Source organism: Ambystoma mexicanum, chromosome 1q, assembly GCF_040938575.1.
Source record: "Ambystoma mexicanum isolate Mex_15411 chromosome 1q, UKY_AmexF1_1, whole genome shotgun sequence".
Lineage (NCBI taxonomy): Eukaryota > Metazoa > Chordata > Amphibia > Caudata > Ambystomatidae > Ambystoma > Ambystoma mexicanum.
The window spans coordinates 808,770,683-808,794,398 of NC_090922.1; the positions used below are offsets into that span (position 1 = coordinate 808,770,683).

The following is a 23,716-nucleotide window of genomic DNA, read 5'->3' on the forward strand; positions in this document are numbered from 1 at the left end:
AACCTGTTCGTTTTTGTGAAAATCCTTCGTGTGAAGATGTCTTCTACTTCGTCTTCGACCCCGCGTCCGGGCTTCAAGAAGTGCGGGGAGTGTGGGTCCAAGATGTCGGTGATGGACTCGCACAATGCTTGCCTCTGGTGCCTCGGGGTGGCCCACGACACGGATGACTATCGACTGCCAGTCGCTCACGTCCAAAGCCTTACATGAACGTAAGAAGTTGTCGGTAGGTCGGGTGTCCAAGCCCCAGAAGTCGAAGTCTGCAGGGCTTTCGACGGATGATTCGAGAGGAGACTCTCCGCGTCATCGTCGGAAGTCTCGTGGGTCTCCTTCTAGGAGTCGGTCTCCCCACTCCTCAACCTCTTCGAGGCATTCTCGGAAGCGCCGACACCGGTCGTCTTCCAGGTCCTCTTCGGAGGACTCTGCCCGGATGTCGCTTACCCCACCAGCCAGCCGTGCAACGCCAGAGGAATGGGCTTCCTCCGGGAAGAAAAGGCTGGCGATTCTCGAGTCGCAGGGTACTAAGCCGTCCGCGCCCCCGAGTGGGTTCGGTCGTGAGAGGTCGAGAGACACCGCTCGCAAGAGTGGTCGGCACGAGTCACGGGAGAGGTCCCGTTCGGACAAGGGGACTCTTTCTCGACGTACCCGTTCCAGGTCCCGGTCCTCAACGCGTTCGAGACCGTGTGCACCTGTGATGTCTTCGAGGAAGACATTGACGCCTGAGGCCTCGAGGATGTCGACAGGCTTTCTCGAGGCTCCGAGGAAGTCGTCGACGCTCAGGTCGTCGAAGGACACGCTTGGAGCTCCGGCTTCGAGGACTGTCGTCGCCGCCGATGCTGGCGGCGCTGCATCTGACGCCGATTTACTCGACGCTGATTCTCTCGGCGCCGATGCCTGTTCTCTCGACGCCGATGCCGATTCACTCGACGCCTTCGACGCCTTTCGTGTTGGAGGTACCCCGTGGCACGGGGGAACCCCCTAGGAAGGCTCTGGTTAAGAGCAAGCGCTCTCGGGTGCCTTCTTTTCGCCACCTGGAATATATTTCAGAGGCGGATGAGGATTCTGATGGCCTGGTTCCTAGTCAGGTTCCAGATGAAATTGTGTCGGACCATAGTCAGTTTGACGATTTGAGGCAGTCACTGCATGATGCCAGTGGACTGGACACCTCACCGGAGGTGGAGTTTTGTAGGCCTGAGCCTGGCTCTCATGCCGATTCCTCGTACCTACGCCTTATGGCTAGGGTTTCTGAGTACTTGGGATGGTCTGCTCCCCCAGAGGAGTTTGTGCAGGATGATCTCACGGACATCCTTGATGTTGGTCCCCCAACTGACCCAGTACTGCCGTTCCATATGGCTTTACAGAGAAGGGTGGCGGCGGCTTGGACTGCTCCGGAGAGTCTCCAGGCGGTGGGCAGGTCCTTGTCGCGAAAATACCGTCCAGCCAGTAGCGACCCCTGCTACTTGACCAGGCACCCCACTCCGGAGAGTTTGGTGGTGCAGGCGGCCCCGGCAAAGCAGGCGTCGTACCCTACCATCCCTCCTGATAGGGACGACAAACGTTTTGATGGCTGGGCGAGAGGGCGAAGAAAGTGTTTTCTTCTGGTGGTATGGCGCTTCAGGCGGCCAACTCCATTTGTGCCTTGTCTCGTTTCACACACACTGTGGAACTGTGTTGCGTTAGCGGCTGAACATAGTCCCGAAGGGGACGAACGGGATGGTTTCCTTGCTATGGTCCAGGATGGTAAGGATGCCATGTGTGAGTCCGTTCAGTCGGGTTTGGACTTGGCTGAATGCGTCAGCAGGTCCATGGCGGCGAGCACTGTGATACGCAGGTTTGCGTGGTTGCGGAAGTCGGGGTTTGCTCCTGATGTGCAGTCCCGGCTCCTCAACATGCCCTTTGACGGTGAACACCTTTTTGGCAGCAAGGCTTACGAGAGCCTTGAGAGGTTGCAGATCTCAAAAGCTGCAGCGAAGTCGTTGGGCGCTGCAGTTCGCCAACCTCCGCCTTTTCGTCCTAGGGGACAGCAATGGAGGGGTGGTTCCTTTCGCTATTACTCGTCCTTCAGTAAAGCGAGAGGAGCTGGCAGTCAGAGGCCAACGCAGGGGTACCAGAGGTGGATGACAGGGTACCCGTGGTGCCAAGGCCGCTCGGGCAGTTGCCTCTTTGCCTTCAGGTAGCGCCGCAGCCACTACCACTCAGTCATGAGGCCATGCCCCATGGTTCGCCGGTTGGGGGGGGGGGGGAAGGCTGGCGCAGGATCTTGTAGAGTGGCGTACAATTACTTCAGATGTGTGGGTTCTGGAGATCATAACCCACGGCTACTGTCTTCCCTTTCGGCACAGGCCTCGCGACAATCCACCGGGGAACCTCTCTTTGCAGAGTCCGGATCCGCTCCTTGCGCAGGAAATTCAAGCCCTGCTGGAGAAAGGCGCCATAGAACTGGTGCCTGTAGCGGAGAGGAACAAAGGATGGTATTCCCCTTATTTTTTTATTTCGAAGAAAGACGGGGGATTGAGACCCATCATGGACTTGCGCGGTTTGAACAAACTCCTCAGGAAGGACAAGTTCAAGATGGTTACTCTCTCTCAAGTCCTCCAGGCCCTTCAGCTTCAGGACTGGTTGGTGTCTCGCGACCTCAAGGATGCTTACTTCCAGGTGCCGATCCATCCCAAGCACAAGAAGTACCTGAGGTTCGCGGTTGGCGATTCGCACTTTCAGTTTCGGGTCCTGCCGTTCGGATTGACCTCCGCCCCGAGGGTTTTCACCAAGCTCATTGTGGTGGTTGCAGCGCATCTCAGGCAAGGGGGGGATTCACGTTTACCCCTACCTGGACGATTGGTTGATCAGGGGGAGCTCTCCCGAGCCGGTCCTGGATCATCTGTCCGTCACCTGCCACTCCCTTCACAGGCTGGGCTTCTCCCTCAATTTAAAGAAGTCCCATTTGACGCCAACACAGCGGCTCCAGTACATCGGAGCAGTGCTCAACACTTCCCTAGGGCAGTGTTTTCCTCCCCAGGTGAGGGCTCTTCACATTCAGCAGATGGTGCACAAGTTTCAGCATGCCCAGACGCTCCCAGCGTTCGAGTTCTTGAGGTTGCTCGGCCTCATGGCATCCTGCATTCTTCTGGTGCCAGAGGCTCGCCTGCGGATGAGATCTTTGCAGTGGGCACTCAAGATGCAATGGTTGCAGTCCTCCGGCAGGATGTCGGACCCGGTTCAGGTGCCGCCCTCGGTCGCCCGGGACCTTCTGTGGTGGGCCGTCGAAGGCAACTTGATGAAGGGGGCTCCATTTTGGCTTCCCTGGCCGGAGGTGACGATCGTGACGGATGCATCCCTCAGGGGATGGGGAGCTCAGTCCAGACTCCATATCAATCTGTTGGAGCTGATGGCCGTCAGGCTAGCCCTGAAGGCATTTCTGCCGACTGTGCGAGGAAAGTGTCCTGATCCTGACAGACAACACAGTGGCCATGCACTACCTCAACAAAAAGGGGGGGGCAGGGTCACTTCCTCTGTGCAGGGAAGCGATGCAGTTCGAGTTCTGGGCCATCCAGCAGGAAGTTTAGATCTCGGCAGTTCATCTGGCCGGAGACGAAAACGTGACGGCGGACGCTCTGAGCAGGCAGAGCACGATCTCTCACGAGTGGGAGTTGGCTCAGGAGATTCTACTGGAGATCTTCACCCTTTGGGGGACCCCTCAAGTGGATCTCTTTGCCTCCAGTGTCAACCGGAAGTGCGAAAGGTTTTGCTCGCGGGAATTTCCTCCAAAAGGAGCCTTAGGAGATGCGTTCGTGGTTGAGTGGTCATTCCCGCTGCTGTATGCGTTTCCTCCAGTCCCCGTCATCCCGCAAGTGCTGCGGAGGTTACGGAAGTTCGGTTCCCGGATGATCCTCATTGCTCCGGCGTGGGCTCGGAGGACGTGGTACCCGGACCTTCTGGACTTGTCCATCTGCCCTCCACGTCGTCTTCCCTACCGAGACGATCTGCTCTCATGGGAGGGGGGGTCAGGTTCTCCCTGAAGACGTGATGGAGGTGTTGCTTTCGGCCCGAAGGCCAGCAACAAAGTCTCTGTACCGTTGCCGTTGGCGTAAGTTCTGCGACTGGTGCAGAGTTCAGAATGTGGATACTTTTGCATGTGACATCCCCATGGTTCTGTCCTTTTTACTTTCTTTGGCCCACGGGCTTGCAAGTGGGTACCATTAAAGGTTACCTGGCGGCGCTGTCCATCTTTAAGCGCTCGTCTGAAGAGTGTTCTTACTTTAAAATCCCTTTAATTTCACAGTTTCTGAAAGGGCTCACTGATGTGTTCCCTCCGTCACCTTTCCTGGTGCCCGGTTGGGATTTAAACCTTGTTCTTAAGTTTCTTATGGGTGCTCCGTTTGAGCCTTTACATTCTTGCCCTTTGAGGCTGTTAACTCCGAAAACTGTGTTTTTAGTTGCGGTTACTTCCGCTCGCAGAGTGAGTGAGTTACAGGCACTTTCAGTTAAGCCACCCTTCACTGTATTTCACAAGGACAGGGTTGTCCTTAGAGTTCGTCCTCCTTTTCTTCCGAAGGTAGTGACGGAATTTCATTTGGCCCAGAAGGTTGTTCTTCTGCCATTCTATCTTCCTCCGCATCCTGGTAAGGAAGAGGAGAGGCTCCATAGGCTTGATCCTAGGAGAGCTTTAAGCTTTTATGTTTCACCCATGTCCCGGGTCAGAGTGGACGATCAACTCTTTATTGGTTACGCTGGAAAGCGTTTGGGGCAAGCTGTGACGAAACAGACTTTTTCTCGCTGGATTATTTTGGCCATCTCGGAGTTTTACCGCTTGGCGGGTAAGGACCCACCGACTGGCTTGCGGGCCCATTCTACCAGGGGTATGGCTGCATCTACTGCCCTGCAGAGGGGTGTTCCTATTCGCAACATCTGTGATGCAGCCACCTGAGCTTCAGTACATACATTTGTACGTCACTATTCCCTCGATTCCATCCGAGGACAGGATCTGGCCTTTGGCAAGGCGGTCCTTTGCTCTATTTGATTGGCAATTCTAAATTTTGATTCTAAATTCTTTCCCTCCTCCTTGCTCTGGTACTGTTTTGGGAGTCTGTCATAGATATGGAATACGTCGGAGGACCCAATCCCCTCGAAGAACAAGTTACTTTCTTACCTGGTAACGTTCTTTCGATGGGATGGTCCGACGTATTCCATATCGCTCCCTCCCTGCCTTCCCCACTGCAGAATTTCTTTTGCGATTGCAGCTTACGTTCCGCAAGGCTTTGTGTCTGACTGGCAGTTGACTAATGTCACACGTTCTGGGGGAAAAAACTACAACTGAGGCTACGGGCGTCGTGCGTCCTACTTATCACATCGGATGACGTCGGAGGAGGTCCTCGACGACGGCGCATCGACGTCATCGACGCAGACGCCGAAAAAAGTTTCCGAAGCAGCACAGCTGTGGTGATTACATGTCATAGATATGGAATACGTCGTCGGACCATCCCATCGAAAGAACGTTACCAGGTAAGAAAGTAACTTGTTCTTCTCTTGGCTTGGAAGGCAGTCTACCACTGGAACGAAAGAACCAATGACTAGCTGGAAGAGGACCATTGGTTTGCCCGATGAAGCCCTGCTACAGGTCTGAATCGCCAAGTCGATCTCGACAGAGAAGCCCTTCAAGGACGACTTCTTCCTTTGAGTTGGTGGGACCAATCAACTCGTAAGCCACCTGGACACCATTCTCGGAGCTGGTTGTATTTTCCTCAGTGCTGCAGGAAACCGAATAGCCAGCTTGAAGAGCGCTACCAGAATGTAAGAATTGCCAGTTTGCCAGCTTTGTGACCAGTCTCTGTGCAGTGCAGGAGTCCCCCGACGTCCTCCCTCTTGTCCCCACGACTGAGGCTCAGGAACAGCAAGATCTGCAGGAACTGCCTGGAACAGAAGTCTTCAGCTGCATCTTGTTCTTCAAAATAAGGTATTGTGAAAACCCAACCGAGACCTTACCTCTCACTGCGAAAGTGGGTGAAACATTGGCAACTTGCAGGCCTAGTCAGCTTGTGACCTGACATATAACTTTCTTCTGAGAACTACTTCTGAGAACCGTGGCAAAGACTTTTCCGTTCATCTACCAGAACCGTTTTTACCTATACATGACTCAAGCCCATTGACTTTGGACTACCTATTGAATTGGACCAACTCCTCTGGTGAACTCAAACTATATGCACTGTTTAAAAGGAACTCTTCGTTTTATTAAATTATGCCTTTTTGCTCCTACTTCAAATGCTCTGAATGCCATTGTGCTCATCCTTCTAAGTAGTTTAAATGTTTCAGAACCGGATAGTGTGAATTATTGTGGGATATTTTTGTGCGATATTGATTGCCTCCTTTTGGTGAATGTTTTCTAAACGTGTAATAAAGTGTTTTACCTAGAAACCTTGAGTGTAAGTGTCTATTTCAATACTTGTAATTGTAGACCTCTATGTAACCTCATTACAAGCTCACATTACTTCTTGAGATAAGCCTGGCTGCTCAGCTTGCTACCAAAAACTGTGTGGTACAGACTTATAGCAAAGGTTGGTTTGCTTAGACCTGTTGTCATAGTTGTGTGTAGTGCCTGCACTGCAATGGGAATGTTGGCGGCAGCAATGGGCAAACGTAAATTCAGTGGCACTTTGGTGTTTTCAGGTCCTCGTTTTTGACAGTAAATGGCAACACTGCGGTTCTCGGATACTACTTAAGACTTTCCTCACATCTGGGGTCCAGCACTCTGTTGAGGTGGCAAAGGCCTGGTCAGTCCTGCTTCAGGAAAGTCCGGGGGATCTTCCTGGCGCTCTGGTCCGACTTAAAAGCGATCCACTCTATTTGGTGGTCCTCTCCCTGGCACTTCAGTTCCAGCAGCAGTGAAAGTACAGCCAGCTTCGAGAGGCTGTCAAACGAGTTCACTTTGGAGTTGATTTGTCCCACCAACTCAAAGGGAGAAGTCATCCTTGCAGGACTTCTCTCGTCAAAACTAATTCAGAGCTTCAGCACAATAGCAGGGGTTCACCGGGCAAACTTACAGTCCAGGAGTTGCAGCAGGCGTCTCTTCCAAGTTCTTCGGATTCCTTCGTCCAGTGGTCGACTGCCTTCCAAGCCAATTCATTCATTCCAGCCTAGCTGTCAATCACAGCAGGGTGGCTGTCCTTGCCGGACAACTAGCCAACCAGTCACCTTTTGTGTGCATTCCTGTAACCAAGGGGATTAAGCACAGGGAGTTTCGGGCACCTCCCTCACTGCCTGCCCTGCCAGACACACTGGAGCTCGAGGCAGGTTTCAGTACGGAAGCCTGCCAAAGGCAAAACTAACGGGGTTAAACCTGGTTTGACGTGAAGAGTAAAATCCAAGAAAGACCTCGCATCGAGGCCTGGAATTTTGGGTATCCTCAGCTTGCCCTACAAGACCAAACCTCTGCAAAATGCCGGCGTCCTAGCATCAATGGGACCCAAGATAGGAGGGAAAGTCTGACCACGGAAGTTGAGTCCCTTTGCATTGCCATGCTACGGTGACCGTCTATTGCTTACCTGCATCACTTTCTACCAAGTTATTACTTAAGAATCCTTGCACCAGCCAAAGACACCAACTGTAGGACTGCCAAAACCTGCAACCCCTGCAAATCAAGGGCTGACGGTGGGAAAAGAGTATGGACCTTCTATCGACCTGCCTCGTCTGTGCTGCATTATAATAAACTTATTCTAACAATTTTGGCTTTGCCATTACTTGCTCATGCAAGAAGTTGGGGCTACTTCTGTTAGCTAGTTTAACCTGTACTCTGACACTTAAACCTTCACTGGACCCGAGAACCTACCTGCATTGTTTCCTGTCTTACAGAATCTGTGGATCTTCACCTAATCTATTGGGGTAAAAGGCCCCAGACAACTTGGGGCTTTCTTATTCAAAGTTGGTGGATCATTCTCAGTGGATCTGAAGTGCATAATATAACCATAGCTTACCTTTGCTGGAGTTTGTGATGTATATTATGCCCCCTGATAAGTGAATGTATATATGCAATCTATTTTTCTAGTGTTGAGCGATAACTCTACCTGCAGTAATCTTTTTTCCTATGGTGTTTTGGCCAATAAATAATTGTATTTTTATACATCCTGTCTAAGTGTAATCTGAGATTCCTATTGGGTGAACTCATTGTGGACCCCTTTCAAGCTCATCACCTGAAGAACTTGGCCTAGACCGCCTGTCATTGCTACCTGAACTGGTGTGGCTACAGCTCCCCATAGTTGTCATTGTCACAATATGTTGGCCTTCTATACATCTGTCCTCCAGGCCAGAGTTTAGAAAATCAATCCTAACAGTTGTCCTGTTTTAGACTCTGAGGAACGGAGGTTTGCAAGAAAGTTTGTTTTGAAGATGCTTTGGGCATTTGGAGTCCTTTAGTGGATGGGGGTTGTCGGAGTGTTTTCTGTACACCAGTCTGAAAAAAGCACAAAGTTCCAGGGGCTCTGTTCAGAGGTAGTGTTGACTTAAGCTCACTAAATCGGCTGCCTGCATCTAGACAGACGGGTCTAGGATGTGCAAAGGTGAGCCATCACCCTCCTTTTCTTGAAGAAATAGCCCATTATTATGAATGAATAGATGGAACATACTAGGAATAGAATGTGCATTAACGTAACTTGATTTCTGCTATACTGAGCCTTATGATTTTGTGGTTTGCTACTAAAAATGTCATGGTTTTGAAGACACAGCTTTGTGGGTACGTCAGGGGTGGGAACCTAATGCAAACAAAGTAGAATCTTTCCTAACCTATTGTACTGTGTGAAAAGCAAACCAGTGAAATGCATTTGAACTTGCTTCCAGGTGATACTTTCAACCAACATTGCAGAAACCAGCATCACTATCAACGATGTAGTCTACGTCATTGACTCTTGCAAGTAAGCTTGTTGGCTCTACTTTAGCTTTATTACACATAATGTGTACATTCCTTAACTTGCTACTACTGTGTGTATTTGCTGGTTCTTGTCTCGCAGGCAAAAAGTAAAACTCTTCACAGCTCACAACAACATGACGAATTATGCTACAGTCTGGGCTTCCAAGACCAATTTGGAGCAGCGCAAAGGTCGAGCTGGCAGGGTTCGGGCTGGCTTCTGTTTTCACCTCTGCAGTCGAGCTCGATTTGAAAGGTAAGTGTAGTTGAATGGTACCCCTTCGCTTTGGAGTGTCTGCGATGGAAAATTAAGCTATACTTGTTAGGAAAGATTTCTTTTAGCAACTTTCTCTGTTCTATGGACGCCCAAACATTTTAATTTTGAACCTGTCCTGTTTGCAGGGTAGTGAAGCCATCCGCTTCACTCCCCTGGACTTTTGCTCATTTTGTTATGTGGAAACTGATCGGTCCTTCAGACTATAGGTACTGGGAAACTGTTTCCCTTTGGTCTTTGTACTTTTTTAGGTAACCTTTTGACAGTGCACACAGCATCTCAATATACAGTGCAGTAGGGATACTTATGTATCACCTGTGAGAAACCTGAAGGTACTTTCACATCTACTTCCCAGGGATCTTTTGTTCCAGTGGCCATGGAAGGGCCATCACTTTTGAATCCCGACCCTGGGTTTGAACAAGCAAGGGAAGATCACCTGGGTGGAGGGTCCTTGGGGAAAGGGGACCTGAGGGGAGAGACCTGGTATGCCCTCCCCCCTAACATTGGCCCATCTAACCCACCCTCAGCCGTTATGGGTGATATACAATCCCAAACCATAATTCCGCATTCACCCCAACCTGGTACTGAGACGAAGAAGAGGGGACTAGGAGTAATACAGACTCCCTATAGGGACCACCACTATGGTACTGGGACAAAGAGGGATCCTGATGACTACAGGTCTGAAGGTCGGGCATTTCCCAGCAATTTGCCTAATTGGAATTGGGCAAACAAGGCAGTATGACACTTATAGTGCGCCTGTACACACGTGTTTCAAGGCACGAGGCCAGGGAGGGGAACAAAAAGCACAAGTCAACGATCTTACTAGAGCAAGTGACATTGAGATTGCACAAGTGCAGGGGAGAGTTGACGGGAAAAATGAAGGGGACCAGGAAGGGGAGCAAGTGCAAGACAAAGGATCAAAACAAGAAGTGTGGCCAGCAGGTGGCAGTGCAGGGGTTTAGTGCAGGCAACAAGTGATAGATAAGTGCAGGTAGGTAGACTGTAGGGTTGCAGATACAGCCCCAAGTTCAGGGTTGCCAGGAGGAAGTGCAGGGGTGCAACTGAGAGGGCAGGGATCTGGGCCAATGGTTCAGAGGGTAGCCAGTGCAGTACCAGACAGGAGATCAGCAGGGAAGAGAGAAGGCATAAGCAAAGAGGAAAGTCTTGCGCTGCTTCCAGAACAGGAGATGGTTCTTCTCAGGTTTCAGAGAGGCAGGCTCCAGCCGAAGAGGGCGATCTGCCCATAACCAGTTGCTTGGAAAAATGACTGACCCTCAAGGAGTTGGAAGAGTGAAGAGCTTGAGTAGGAAGAAACTTCTCTAGACAAAGCTTGAGCTAGAGTGAGGGTGTCGGTGTGGTCCTTGATGGTTTTGGAAGAACCTGTTTTGACAAGACTTTCATAGATTGGACTTGTCTAGAAACCTTGTCAGGGGTGAACACAGGAAAGGCAGAGAATGGAGGAGGAGAGTTGGTTGCAGGAAGGCCAGAGGGAGACGGAAGAAAGGACAAGAGCGTGGACAGGATGTCCTGGGTTTTAGAGATGAAATGAGGCCGGGACCATTCAGAGGGGTGGGAGGGGACCGGAGAGGTACAGACGGCAGCAGGATTGGCCAGCTCCTTCCAGATTTTACATTTCGGCCTAGTTGTTAGATGCCACAGAGACGCAGGCTTGGATGTGAGCTCTCTTCTTAGTGAGGACAGAGTCAGTATTGCCTTTGGAGCAGGCGGCAGGCTAGTTTGTCAGTTGATGCATACAATGCCAGCCATTTCCTCTCAGCCACCCTACACTTGCGTTTAAGGGGGATGAGGTTTGTGTCATACCAGGAGTTGCACTTGGCTTTGGGCTTCAAGAGGATCCTCATGACGGGGCAAGTACGTCAAGAGTATCGGCGATGGAGGAGTGGAGCATGGAAAGGGCTGTGTCAGGATCTGAGTCAGCCAGAGGTGGAGGAAGGGGAGAGAAGTGGTGGTGAAAGCCTCTTCTGACACATGCTTCATGGGTCGAATGAGGGAGATAGAGACATCTCTCTCTCTATATAGAGAGATGGTGATCGAGAGAGAGTTATGTTAAAGGTATTTATATAGCACACCGTCACCAACGGAATTGGTCCCCAGGTGCTCCGGCTGATCTGCAAACAGGGTGCTGCTGGGTTAGTGGGTTGAAGAGGGCGTAGGAAAGTGAGAAGGTGGTGTCCTGTTGGCAGCTTCAGCGTGGTTGTCAGCTGAGCTTGGGTGTGAATATCGGATTGATGCGAGTCCTTGTGTGCTGTTCATGTGACTTATGTTGATTGTTGCGGTGTGGTGAAGTTCGTGCGGTTTGCTGTGCGAGGAGTGGTTGTGTGGGTTTTAGAGTGATTTAAGAATGCAGAAATTTGAGCTTTGGTTTAGTGGGTTATAGTGTGGTGTAGTATTTGGTTGCTTATTATAGCGCGTTTTCCCTACCTGTGTGACCTCAATGCGCTTTTCCTTGGTTGAACGCCCTTGGTGACCGTAGTCGATGTGGTTTGAAAAATTCTAGGGGGATTAGTTTAGGAGATGCGTGTGTGCATGTTACAGTTCTAGGACTTGGGTGGCTTGACAACCCCAACAGTTCAGGCACCTGGGTGGGTACTGTTGAGGGTTTGAAATTGCTATTGAGTTTGTGAGGCCAGCTATACAGAGTTCCCTTTGGGTGTTAGTCGCTGTATGCTAGTGGCAGAGGTGTTAAGTTATGTTGGGTGTTTGTCTGGACGCTATATGTGATGCTAGACGGATGTGCATAGCCATAGCCGCTCTCTATCATGCATGGATGCTTGGCCATGCCTGCGGCCTGTGTCCACGCTAGTCTGAGATATACGTACCGTAAGCTGCAAAATTGTTCGGCTGGGGTGATCTTTGTCCAGGTCCAGATTTGAATCCTATACCATGAGACCTAGGTTTCACAACGCAGCAGGCCACAACATAAATTTAACAGACAAGACCTGAGAATCCCACCTGGCGAGAGGCCCAGGTTCTACAATGCAATGCAGCAGGCTTTGCCATGCAACAGAGATGGGGGCTAAACCTAGACTCGAGAGTCCTGCACCAGTGGGGGAGAGTGCTATGCTCTAAAACAAAGCAGGTTGCAACCCTATAATAGAGATGGAGGCTAGGTTTCACAATGCAGTAGGCTTCAGCGTACAACACAGATCGCGGGGCGGGGTCTACACCTAGAACTAGAGTCTGGCACAGAGAGAGGGGCCCGGCTTCCACAATGCCTTAGGTTTCAGTATATGATAAAGGTGGAGGTTACACCTAGATTTGAGAATCCAGTATAGTGGGAGAGAGGGCTAGGTTTCACAATGCAATAGGTTTCAGCATATAATACAGTAGGTTTTTGTAATATAACAGATATAGATGGTGTGTTATATCTAGGTTTGAGACTACATTTGTAGTGGGAGATTGCGGGTATTGTGAATTCCCCAATAGCGATGCAGGTTAACATTGACAGTACATCTTAACTGTTCCATCCCAATGTGGCACCCTCTAGATGTGGCTCAAAGGCTAAACTAACAGTTCCCCAGAGGTGACGCAGGCCAACGTCCACAATTCCATCTAGGTCTGACGCATGCTAATAATCAGAGGGGGTAACTAGGAGTGAGGCACTGGCTGGCATTCACAGTCTTGTCTAGTTGTTAAGCTGGTTAGTGTTAACATCCTGGCCTGATATGTTTTGAGTGTAAGTAGAGTGGCAGTGTTAGTACGAAAACAAATCCCTATCATGATCTTGCCCCCATGGGCAACCATGCACCGGTCTTAGACAATCTTAGACAATCCTCTGGGGGGTGTGGATCACTATACCTCCCCCTGCTTTCAAATCTCAGGGCCTATGTGCACTGTTACTCCTATTTTACGCCTAATAACATACACTTCTCCAGCATTGGGTCTGGCATGGATTCACATGCTCATGAATATTCCCCGTCAGGCTGGGAATCCTCGGTAAAGAAAAAATCAGTTTCGTTTCTGAACTTTCTACTAGTAACCAATCACTGGTCTCTGGGTCATACTGCCCCCACCCAACGACTGCCCTCTACCTAAGCCCCTCCTCCGGCAGCCATCTTCAGATTTTTACCGCACGTTCAAGTGTTGGAGTCCTCGTACTTTAGCTCTCGAGCTTTTACTGCGTTTGGCAAATTTTCAAAGAGATTTCATCTAATTTCTCGGTCAATCGAGCCTCAAGCTCCATCGTTACTACTTCAGATCAATGGGGACCCGTTTCGGATTTTTCTACGCCCCTCAAGGGCAAACTTTTCGTCGAGTTTCACTTGTCGGAGGCTTCCGGAAGATCTTTGAGGCCTACCCCGCGTGGACATGGCCCAGGAAAAAGAAAACACGACACCCCGGTCCCAAGCTCTTCAGGAGCTGCCCTGGATGTGGACTGCAGAATGTCTTCAGAGAATGAACATTCTCGATGTCTCTACTGCCTTCACGAAGACAAAACGGACGTGGAGAAGGACTGTGTGTTTTGCAAGAACATGTCCGAGCGGACGATGAGGGATCGTCGTACCCGCCTCACCAACTTGCTGGAAGGGAAGAGCCCAGCAGCGGGTGAGAAAGAGTCTGAGCGGTCTTCTAAGACCTTTGAGGACGCTCCGGCGACAGCGGTCGAACAGAAGGCTAAGCACCGCGAGTCCGTGGACACCGGGAGTGCCGAACGGTCGGGCTCCTCGGCTGCCAGGCAGGGCGCACTTTCACCCACGCCATCAACCACGAGCCAACGCTCTGGCTCGGGGAAGAGGAAAGCGGAGAACCTGGGTAAGCTTCGGGAGAAGCCCCGGTCGATTCCCGACGACAGCCCGAGGGGGAGTGAGGCGGTGACCCTCCCCCCCAAGGTGAAGGCCTCAGGCGCACCCAAGGTCGTGAAGGCCTTGATTCACCCGGCTAAGGCCTCTATCGTGGGAGTCGTTGCGGCCCTGGCAAAGCCTGTGGAGGCTACCCCAGTGGAGGCGACCTCGGGGCCTAGAGTTTCCCTGCCACCGCGGAGGGAATCCTCTTTTCAGTCTATAGATAAGACCCCCGTGAGAACCCGGGTGGAAAAAGAGTGGGGGGCGGGTGGCCATCACGGACATGGATACAGCCTCTGAAGAGGAACTGGCTGAAGTCGCAAAGATCCTGAACAAGAAGTTTGAGGAGGTCCGGTCCCTCGGGAAGGATCCTGAAGAGGCAGACGAAGAAAGCGACGGCGGTGACGACGAGGAACACATAGAGGTGGAGGATTCCACTCCCCAACCGTTGCGCCCGTCGCACAACTCGGGGGCGATCTTGATGGCGATCCAGGCCTTGTGTACGGAGATAAGGACAAGGTTGCCCTTACCACCAGCGGAGCCTGGACCGTCGGAAAGCCCTCCAAACAAGCGGAGGAGAATTCATCCACCCCCTCCTTTCCAGCCTTCTCGGCCTGCACAGCCTTCTTCCCCGTCTCCTGAGCCGAGGGATGATACGGGAACGGAGACAGCCACGACAGGTACGGATGACGGTGGTGACGACGTGGATGGGCCTTCCATCACCACCTCCTCGGGCCTCCCCGCCCGACGAAATTGGCTCCTTCCATGCCATGATCGCCAGGGCATCCAAGCTCTTCTAGCACTGCCCCGTGGAAGAGAAGAAGGAAGGTTTCCTCTATCAACGACGGGAGGCCAAAAGAAAGACTGTCCTCTCGGTCCCGTTACTCGACATCTGGGACGAGGGGCTGTTGCTCCTGAAGAACCCATCAACGGCCCCTGCCTGGAGAGACCGGTACGAGAAGTACCGGGTTCCGGATTCCGCCTCCATGTGCCTTAGGGCACAGCCTACCCCGGACTCGGCTGTCTCTGCGGCGGCCAAGAAGAGAACGGTGGGGGCAACGGCATCAACTTCGACATCTCCGCCGGACGTCAAAGGGAAGAAACTGGACGTCATGGGACCACGGGCATCTCGTCGGCAGCGACGACCATTAAAGCGGCCAACGCCCTCGCGATTGTGGCCCGCTACGATAGGGAGCTATGGTTTAAGATCGCTCCCCTGCTGTACTTCCTCCCGGGCGACAAGAGGGCGGAGGCCCTTGCGATCCTACAGGAGGGTGAGGTGGCGTCGGACCATGCCATAACGGTGGCCACGGACATTGCCGACACCGGCCTCCGCCAGGTGGGCAACAGCGTTTGCCTTCGCCGGAGCGGTTGGCTCAAGGAAACCGATTTCCGTCAAGATGTGCAAACCAGGGTCCTGGACATGCCTTTCAACGGGAACAGCCTGTTTGGAAAGGCAGTGGACGAGTCGCTGCAAGCCATCAAGGCAGACACTGAGACGGCTCGTGCCTTAGTTCTTCAACGACGGCCGCCTTTTCGGAGCTCCAGAAGCAAGCAAGGTGCCTCCAAAGGATTCGGTGGCAGCTCCTCGACGTACCGTCAAGCGGCCCGCTCCTCGTCGCAGGAGGCCTACAGGGGATGCGGCAAGCAAGGAGGCCAGGGTGGAAAGACGGCTGCCAAGCAGGATTGAAATGGCCGTAGCGTCGGGCCCCCACATGAGCACCCCGGGGGGAGGCCGGCTGGCGAACTTCATCAGCGTGTGGAAGTCAATCTCCACCGACCATTGGGTGCTGGATGCCCTGGCCCGCGTGCACACACTAGAATTTCTAAGTGTCCCCGTATTCCACTGGTCGCCAGAAAGGAAAACTACGTCCCGCAACTACTACTGGAGGTACGAGCGATGTTGATGGGTGCCATCGAACTCGTCCCAAAGAGGCTCCAGGGCTCGAGTATACTCGCGGTACTTCCTAGTAAGGAAAAGACAGCGGTTGGTGACCCATCCTGGACCTTCGTCGTCTAAACAAGTACATCAGGTCTCAGAAGTTCCGGATGGTCACCCTACAGCACGTGCTGGGGCAGCTGGAGGAAAGCGACTTCCTATCGTCGCTGGACTTGGAGGACGCCTACTTTCAAATCCCCATCTTGAAAGGACATCGAAAGTTCCTGCGATTCGTAGTCCAGGGACGGCACTACCAGTTCAAGGCTCAAGGCCCTCCCCTTCCGACTGAAGTCTGCGCCCAGGGTGTCCACCAAGTGCCTAGCACCAGTGGCTGCGCCTACAGGGGATCCACGTCTACCCTTACCTGGACGACTGGCTCATCCGGGCAGAGTCGAGGGAACTCGAACACACAAGGAAGACCGTACAACTGCTCAGACATGGGATTCTCGATCAACTTTGCAAAATCCCACCTGGTACCGTCGCAGGTCGCCCTGTTCCTGGGAGCCAAGCTCAACACAGTGGCACGACTAGCATCTCCGTCGGAAGGAAGGACGAAGGCCATCTTAGGCAAGGTGCAACGGCTGTTGACAGACTTCACCTTGGCCACGTCCATGGTCAAGTCCCTGCTCGGTATGATGTCCTCCTGCATTTACCTCGTACACCTTTGCAGAATAACGGATGCGACCACTGCAGGAGTTCCTCGATGCCTGGCGGATGCAAGCGACGGGCAACTTAGAGGGCCGGATCTCACCCAACGAGACCTTTCGACAAGCGATCCGGTGGTGGGGCACCCGCGCGCATCGACGGCGGGTATGGACTTCCAGACCCCGGCCTATCAGGAGACGGTGACGATGGATGCCTCCCTGGAGGGATGGGGGGGGGGGGCTCACTCCGGAGATCTCCACGCAAGAGGCCTGTGGCTACCGGAGGAGAGGTCGCTACACATAAACGTCCTGGAGCTCCGAGCCGTGTTCTGGGCCCTCAGGTCGTTCCTTCCGTCCCTCAAGGGCAAGGTGGTGAGGATCTTCACCGGCAACACCACGACAATGTTTTACATCCGGAAGCAGGGAGGCACCAGATCCCCAGCCCTATCCAAGAAGGCCCAGGATCTGTGGCATTGGCCCGTCGCCCAAGGGATGTTTCTGGTACCCTTCCACTTGGCAGGAATAAAAAACACCTACTGGACATGTCAGCGTCTCCCCCAAGTCAAGCTGCCGACAGACGAGGATCTCCTCATCAGAGAAAGAGGCGCCATCCTCCACCACGATCCAATGTCGCTAAACTTGCAGGCCTGGCTCCTGCAGCGCTAGAGTTTGGAGGGTACGACATCCCGGCGCACTGCAAGGAGGTGCTTGCAAAGGCCAGGGCGCCCTCGACTCAAGTGTTATGGGCACAAATGGAAGAGGTTCTCTGTCTGGTGCCTTGCACAGAAGATTAACCCTTTGCGGATTACGGCCCCTCAAGTGCTGCCATACCTACTGTCGCTGGCCAAAGCGGGGCTGGCGCACGCCTCCATCAAGATCCATCTAGCAGCGATTTCCCGCTACTCCAGGACCCTGGGGCGATCATCTCTCTGGTCCCATCGCCTGGTGAAGTTTATGAAGGGACTGTTCTGGTCATTCCTGCCGGTGAAGGCTCAGGCCCCGGCGTGGGAGCTCAACATGGTGCTGTCCAGGCTCATGGGGCTGCCATTGCAGCCTCTGCATTTGGCACCGTTGAAATTCCTGTCGTGGAACACCGCGTTTCTTGTGGCCATCACCTCTGCACGACGAGTGGGAGAGATCCAGGCCCTCTCCTGTAAAACTCCATTCTTTACTTTTCACGATACGAGGGTGGTGCTGAGGACGCACCCCTCCTTCCTGCCCAAAGTGCCGTCGGACTTCCATCTCAACGAGCCCTTGGTGTTACCTGTTTTCTTCCCGTCACCTTAATCGCCGGCTGAGAGGACTTTGCACTCGCTGGTTGTGGCTAGAGCGCTGAAGTTCTACGTGGACCGCACAGAGTTTTCGGATGACGTCACAGCTGTTTGTGAACTTTGGACCTGTGAACCAAGGGAAGGCCCTCTCGAAGGCTTCCATTTCCAGATGGCTCTCCGGCTGCACCATGCACTGTCACCGGTTGGCAAACAGACCGTTGCCCGGCCCACTCAACCAGAGCGATCGCTGCTACCACAGCGTTCCTGTTTGGTGTGCCCCTGCTCGACATCTGCAGGGCTGCTACGTGGAGGTCGCAACACACCTTCACAAGATTCTACTGCATCGACCGGGATTCCAGAGAGGAGTCCAAAGTCGGCCAGGCAGTGCTGCGCAACCTGTTCGCTTAAGGTGAGCCTGGTGAGGAGGTAAGAGATGCTTAATGTTGAGTTGTATTGCTTAATGTTGAGCCTTGCCACCTCCCGTGGTTGTGCATGTGTGCACTGCTTTGTATTATATTCATGAGCATGTGAATCCATGCCAGAACCCATGCTGGAGAAGGAACAAGTTACTTACCTGTAACTGTTGTTCTCCAGCATGGGTCTGGCATGGATTCACATGCAAACCCTCCCGCCTACCCCTCTGCGGCTCTTCTGTTGGTCCTACTGCCACTTTAGGTGCTACCAAATCTGAAGATGGCTGCTGGAGGAGGGGCTTAGGTAGAGGGCAGTCATTGGCTTTGGGCAGTGTGACCCAGAGACCAGTGATTGGTTACTAGTAGAAAGACAGTTCAGAAACAAAACTGAAACTGATTTTCTTTACCGAGGATTCCCAGCCTGACGACGGGGAATATTCATGAACATGTGAATCCATGCCAGACCCATGCTGGAGAACAACAGTTACAGGTAAGTAACTTGTTCCTCAGCCTATCCCAGGCTAATCTGGAAATCCTACAGGGCACAAGGAGCAAGGCTACCAGGACCCAGTATAAATGTAAATGGACCAGGTTCTGCCACTGGGCATACTCCAAGGAAATCGACCCCCTGGCATGTACTTTGTATGAAGTGCTCTCCTTCTCGGCACACCTCGCCCACTGCGGGGCGGGGGGGGTTCCAGTTGAACACCTGCCGTACATACCTCACAGCCATTGGGGCTTACTGGAACTCTGAGGGGATCTTCTCCTCCAATCCTATAGTCAAACCTTTGACGGGGCTTGCAAGGCTCTACCCGCCTATCAAGAAGCCTCACCCCATTTGGGACCTTAACATAGTCATAGTCTTGAGCGCCCTGGCGCACAAACCGTTTGAGCCAATGGCGTCCGCGGACATCAGGATGATCACCATCATGACGGCCCTACTGGTCGCCCTCGGCTCGTAGAGTCGGCGAAATCCAGGCGCTGGTCGCCTTGAAACCATATACTACCTTTCACAGGGACAAAGTAGTCCTGTGGACACATCCAGCATTTTTGCCCAAGGTGCAGTCTGGTGTGCAGTTAAAATGTAGAATGAATAATTTCGAATGCATTAATTTCGAGGAAAAAGTCATTTTTATTTTTTTGGGGTTTGGCTAGTAAAAAAAGGTTATTTTAAAAAAGGGGGTTTGGGGGAGGACCCCCATAAAGTTTTTTTTTTTTTTAAATAAAACATTTTTTTTCAACATTATTGATTCGAAATTAATGCATTCGAAATTATTGAATTCTAAAATATAACTATAAACCGTGCAGTCTGCTTTCCACTTGAACGAGGAATTAGTGCTACCTACGTTTTTTGGCGATGCTAAGGACGAAGCACAGAGTGCTGCAATGCCTGGATGTCAGGCGTGCCCTGAAGTTCTACTTGGACAGGACCAAGGGCTTCTGCAAATGTGATGCCCTGTTTGACACCTTTTGGAGGCTCAAGACCAGGCTTCCAAGCCCTCCATATACCGCTGGATGGTCTCGGCCATCAAAAAAGCGTACGAGGGCCAACATGCGTGCTCGTGCAGTCCGGGCCAAGGCTACGACCTGCGCATAAGCAGGTCGGCCACTTGGGCCACTCCCTCAGCTTTCTGCAAGCATTACTATTTGGATGCCGGCTCTTGATCTGATGTGGCTTTCGGACAGGCGGTTCTCAGGAACCTATTTGCATAAGAAGGGTCTCCTCTCCACCCTGGGGTACATTCAGTTGCAATCGCCCATGCAATATGGAGGAAAGGGGACAGGACGCAAGTAATTATAGGTTACTCACCGTAGTGACTAATTTAGTCCCCTTTCCTCCATACGTCCCTCCTAATAATACTGGTGTCATCAGGCAATGTTAAATCTATTGTCGACGTGACAATGGGGACTGAGGTGTGGCGCGGGAGTCGGGCCAGCGCATGCTCCCTGGGCCGCACCCCTGCGTGCCTCTAAATTTAAAGGGAAGAAGGTTTTTTCTAGTGAAAACGGTTGTCTCCCATCCCTTGGAAGGGACGCCCATGCAGTATGGAGGAAAAGGGGACTAAGGACGAAGTACGTTAGTCACTACGGTGAGTAACTTATAATTTCACTTTCTCTTGGAGAATGAGTGTTCTCAGTGTCAGAAGGGGGTCACTAGGACTAGTGACCCAACAGGCAGTGTCAGAATAGGTTCTTTAGTAGCAAAAGTTCGAGTTCCTTAGGAAGACTGGACAAACGGCTGAGTACTTTAGAGTTGGAGGGTCCAGGGGCTTTGCAGCAGGATTCTAGCAGTGGAACTGGGTGCACTGTATGAGAGGCCTCCCCATCACTGAAAACAACCCACAGCTACACATAAATCCTAACAGACATACCCAAGCCAACACAGTACCTCAGCATTGAAGATTTTGCAGCAGGAGGACTTCAAGGTCTGCAGCCAAATACCCGGTCAGTGGATTCCTTGTCGTGGTGACTGAAAACAAGACCTCAGAAGGAACTTTGCAGCTGGGATCGATGAAGGCTCTAGGCAAGGTTTCCCTCGCGGCTGAATGCGGTTCTGCGCATTTGGCGCCTTTTCAAGGAACACAGAAGAAGACAGAAAATCGTGGTTGAATTCTTGTTCTTACAAAGGTCCAGCACTAGGTTGGGACTTTTCACTCTATTCGTCTCTGGAGATCCACCAGGATGCCCATGAAGTTTCAGCAAGATTCGAAATTCGGAAGACGGTGCCCAGCACAGTGGCTCGAGATCCCCGGGTGTTGGGGTATTGCAGCAACGCAAGGTCGCAGCAATGCATGGGATGGCTCAAACTGCAGGTCTTGAGTCTAGTGGGTCTCACCAGGCTCGTGGTCGTCTTTTTCAGTCCCCCCAGGTCAATTGGAAGGAATGGCTACAGCAGGCTCCAGTTGCACAGCAGGCTCTCTGGTCGATGGAAATAGTTTTCTCTGCTTTTACTTGGTCATCCTCTTCGGTTTCGGTTCCAGTGGTCGACTACTCTTCTTCTTCGCAGTATTTAACAGGAACTACAACACAACCTCTGCATTCCCTGCCCACATTTTACAAGACGGGCGGTCTGGTTGTCCAATCAGGACAGCCAGCCCCCACTGGGATGTGTCCCCATTCAAGCAAGGTGGAAGACAAAGGGTGGAATTTTGGACTCCTCCCTTGCTTCCTGCCCGCACAGACAGACTGGAGCCTGGGTGTGGAGTCCAGGGGACTCCTGCCAAAGATAATCACACAAAGGAATTTCCCGCCCTGGATGTCAGGGGAAGGAACAAGAAAGGACAAGAAACACTACTTTGGTAAAATGAGCACCCTTGGGTGTCTGTACTGCAGCTGTGAACACAGCCCACAGTAAAGGTGCTCCAAATTAATACAAGGAATCACTGCCGTCAGCCATTGAAGGTAAGCTTGTCCCTGTAACAGAATTGTTCCTGTTTTAATGTGAAGGGGGATACATTGCATCTCACCAGCACTCCACATAAGGTGGGGTGTGCTGGCTTCACAGAATAAAATGTAAAAGGGTTCCAAAGATCCTTTCTACCCTTGGGAACTGTAGTTCACGCAAGGTTAGCAAAAAGTTAAAAGGGGAGCCCCAAGGGCAACCCCGCAACAGGCACTTATTGCCAATAAGTTGTTAAAGGATAACTTAAAAAAGACACTATAGAGTGTCAGAAAAATTACACCCATAAAAAAGAGTTCAAGATTGTGAGTGTGGAAAAAGGGTGACCCAGGTCAGGAATATATACCAGTTCTGTGAAAATCTTAATTAACAGCCATGTACCAACTGAATAAGCAAGGGGGCACTCACTCCAGGGATATTCAAATTGGCCCAGAAACATTTGGAAGTGAACTCTCAAACAAGGGATGTTATTACTGTCCAAACATGTTCCAGACATGCTCAGCAGAGACTTCCCACTACCCTTTAGAGTACGAATAGTGACTACATGAAGACCTAGTCTCCAACGTTTTTGCAGAATGGGGCTTCCCAGAGATAGACTTGTTGGCAACTCTAGAGAAAGTGAAATACCCATTCTCTAATGGGTACTCCGTACCGTGCACACCTATCGTTGCTGAGAAATACCTCAGTCAAGTGTGAGACCACCTTTGTTCAGGGGTCTTAGTTTTGCAACATTCATACAAGTACTTGGTGACTCTTCATAGGTTGCTTATACTAAGCAACATTTATTCATTTATTGTTTTAGAAATGGAAATAAATTAAGAATTCAAACTCATGTTTTTGATAATCATCTTTCAACTTAAATTATAAATCCTGGATAACTGTTTCCAATTCTTAAATCCACATTCAACATATTATAAGATATTCAACAAAAAAATTACAATTAGCTTAATTATACAGGCTCTACGCGTTTCGAGACACGAGTCTCTTCTTCAGGAGCAAAAATATGATGTGCATTGAGCTACAAATCAGAAAATCTAAAACTCTGCAAATTATATTTTAGGCCCATGCTGATTCAACTAACACAAGATCCCTGAATTTGAGGACAAGTTACCACTACCTCAGACTGGTGCTAAACCGGATACAAGGAATACAAAAACTGTTAACACCCTGTGTGGAATGGGTTTCAATTGAAGATGTTTGAAAAGATTTAACATAGAAATACGGTGAAACAATTATTTTTTGCTCCTGAAGAAGAGACTCCTGTCTCCCAACACGTAGAACCTGTATAATTAAGCGAATTGTAATTTTTTGTTGAATATCTTATATGTTGAATGTGGTTGTAAGAATTGGAAATATTTCTCCAGGATTTATAATTTTAGTTGAAAGATGATTATCAAAAACATGAGTTTGAATTCTTAATTTTTTTCCATTTCTAAAACAATAAATGAAAAAATGTTGCTTAGTATAAGCGACCTATGAAGAGTCGCAAAGTACTTGTATGAATGTTGCGAAACTAAGAGACCCCTGAACTAAGGTGGCCTCACTTACACTCGACTGAGAGGTATTTCTCAGCAACGATAGTCGTGCAGGGGGTGGGAGTACCCATTAGAGAATGGGTATTTCTCTTTCTACTGTAACTTTCTGACTCGTGATACCAGAGTCTGCTTATTCTCCCCCGCACCCTGAAATTTCTAGAAATTCACTAGAGTTTAACCAAGAACTCTGAATAATTGAACTGTTAGTACATTAAGTCAATTAGAGCTTGTACTCGACTAGCATCGCAAATCTAGAGAACTCTCAATGCCCAGATTACGCCTCCAGGTACCCTCAGAACCGATCCAAGGGGAACGGTCTCTGGATAACACGGCCAGGGGAATTGTTTACGCTTGACTCACCTACTCAACAAGATTGTGCACAAGATGCACCAGAAACCAGTCACCATGATATTGGTGGCCCTGATGTGGACCCGCCAACTCCGGTTCTCCTGTCTGATGGAAATGTCTCTCTCTCTCTCTCCTCCGAAGAAACTACCTTTCCCATACAACATGCTTTCTCAGGACAAGGGGAAAACACTTCATCGATGCCT

The 23,716-nt window shown here is 51.1% G+C and overlaps 1 protein-coding gene across 2 annotated transcripts in view; it reads left to right on the top strand.

Moving 5' to 3' along the window:
* Positions 1 to 23,716, top strand: part of DHX9 (DExH-box helicase 9) — a 745,262-nt gene that overhangs the window by 531,088 nt on the left and 190,458 nt on the right. For both annotated transcript variants that reach the window (XM_069641409.1, XM_069641410.1), the window contains 2 exons: positions 8,821 to 8,894; positions 8,991 to 9,143. In XM_069641409.1, coding sequence (XP_069497510.1) covers positions 8,821 to 8,894; positions 8,991 to 9,143 — 227 coding nt within the window. The remainder of the gene's footprint in view (positions 1 to 8,820; positions 8,895 to 8,990; positions 9,144 to 23,716) is intronic.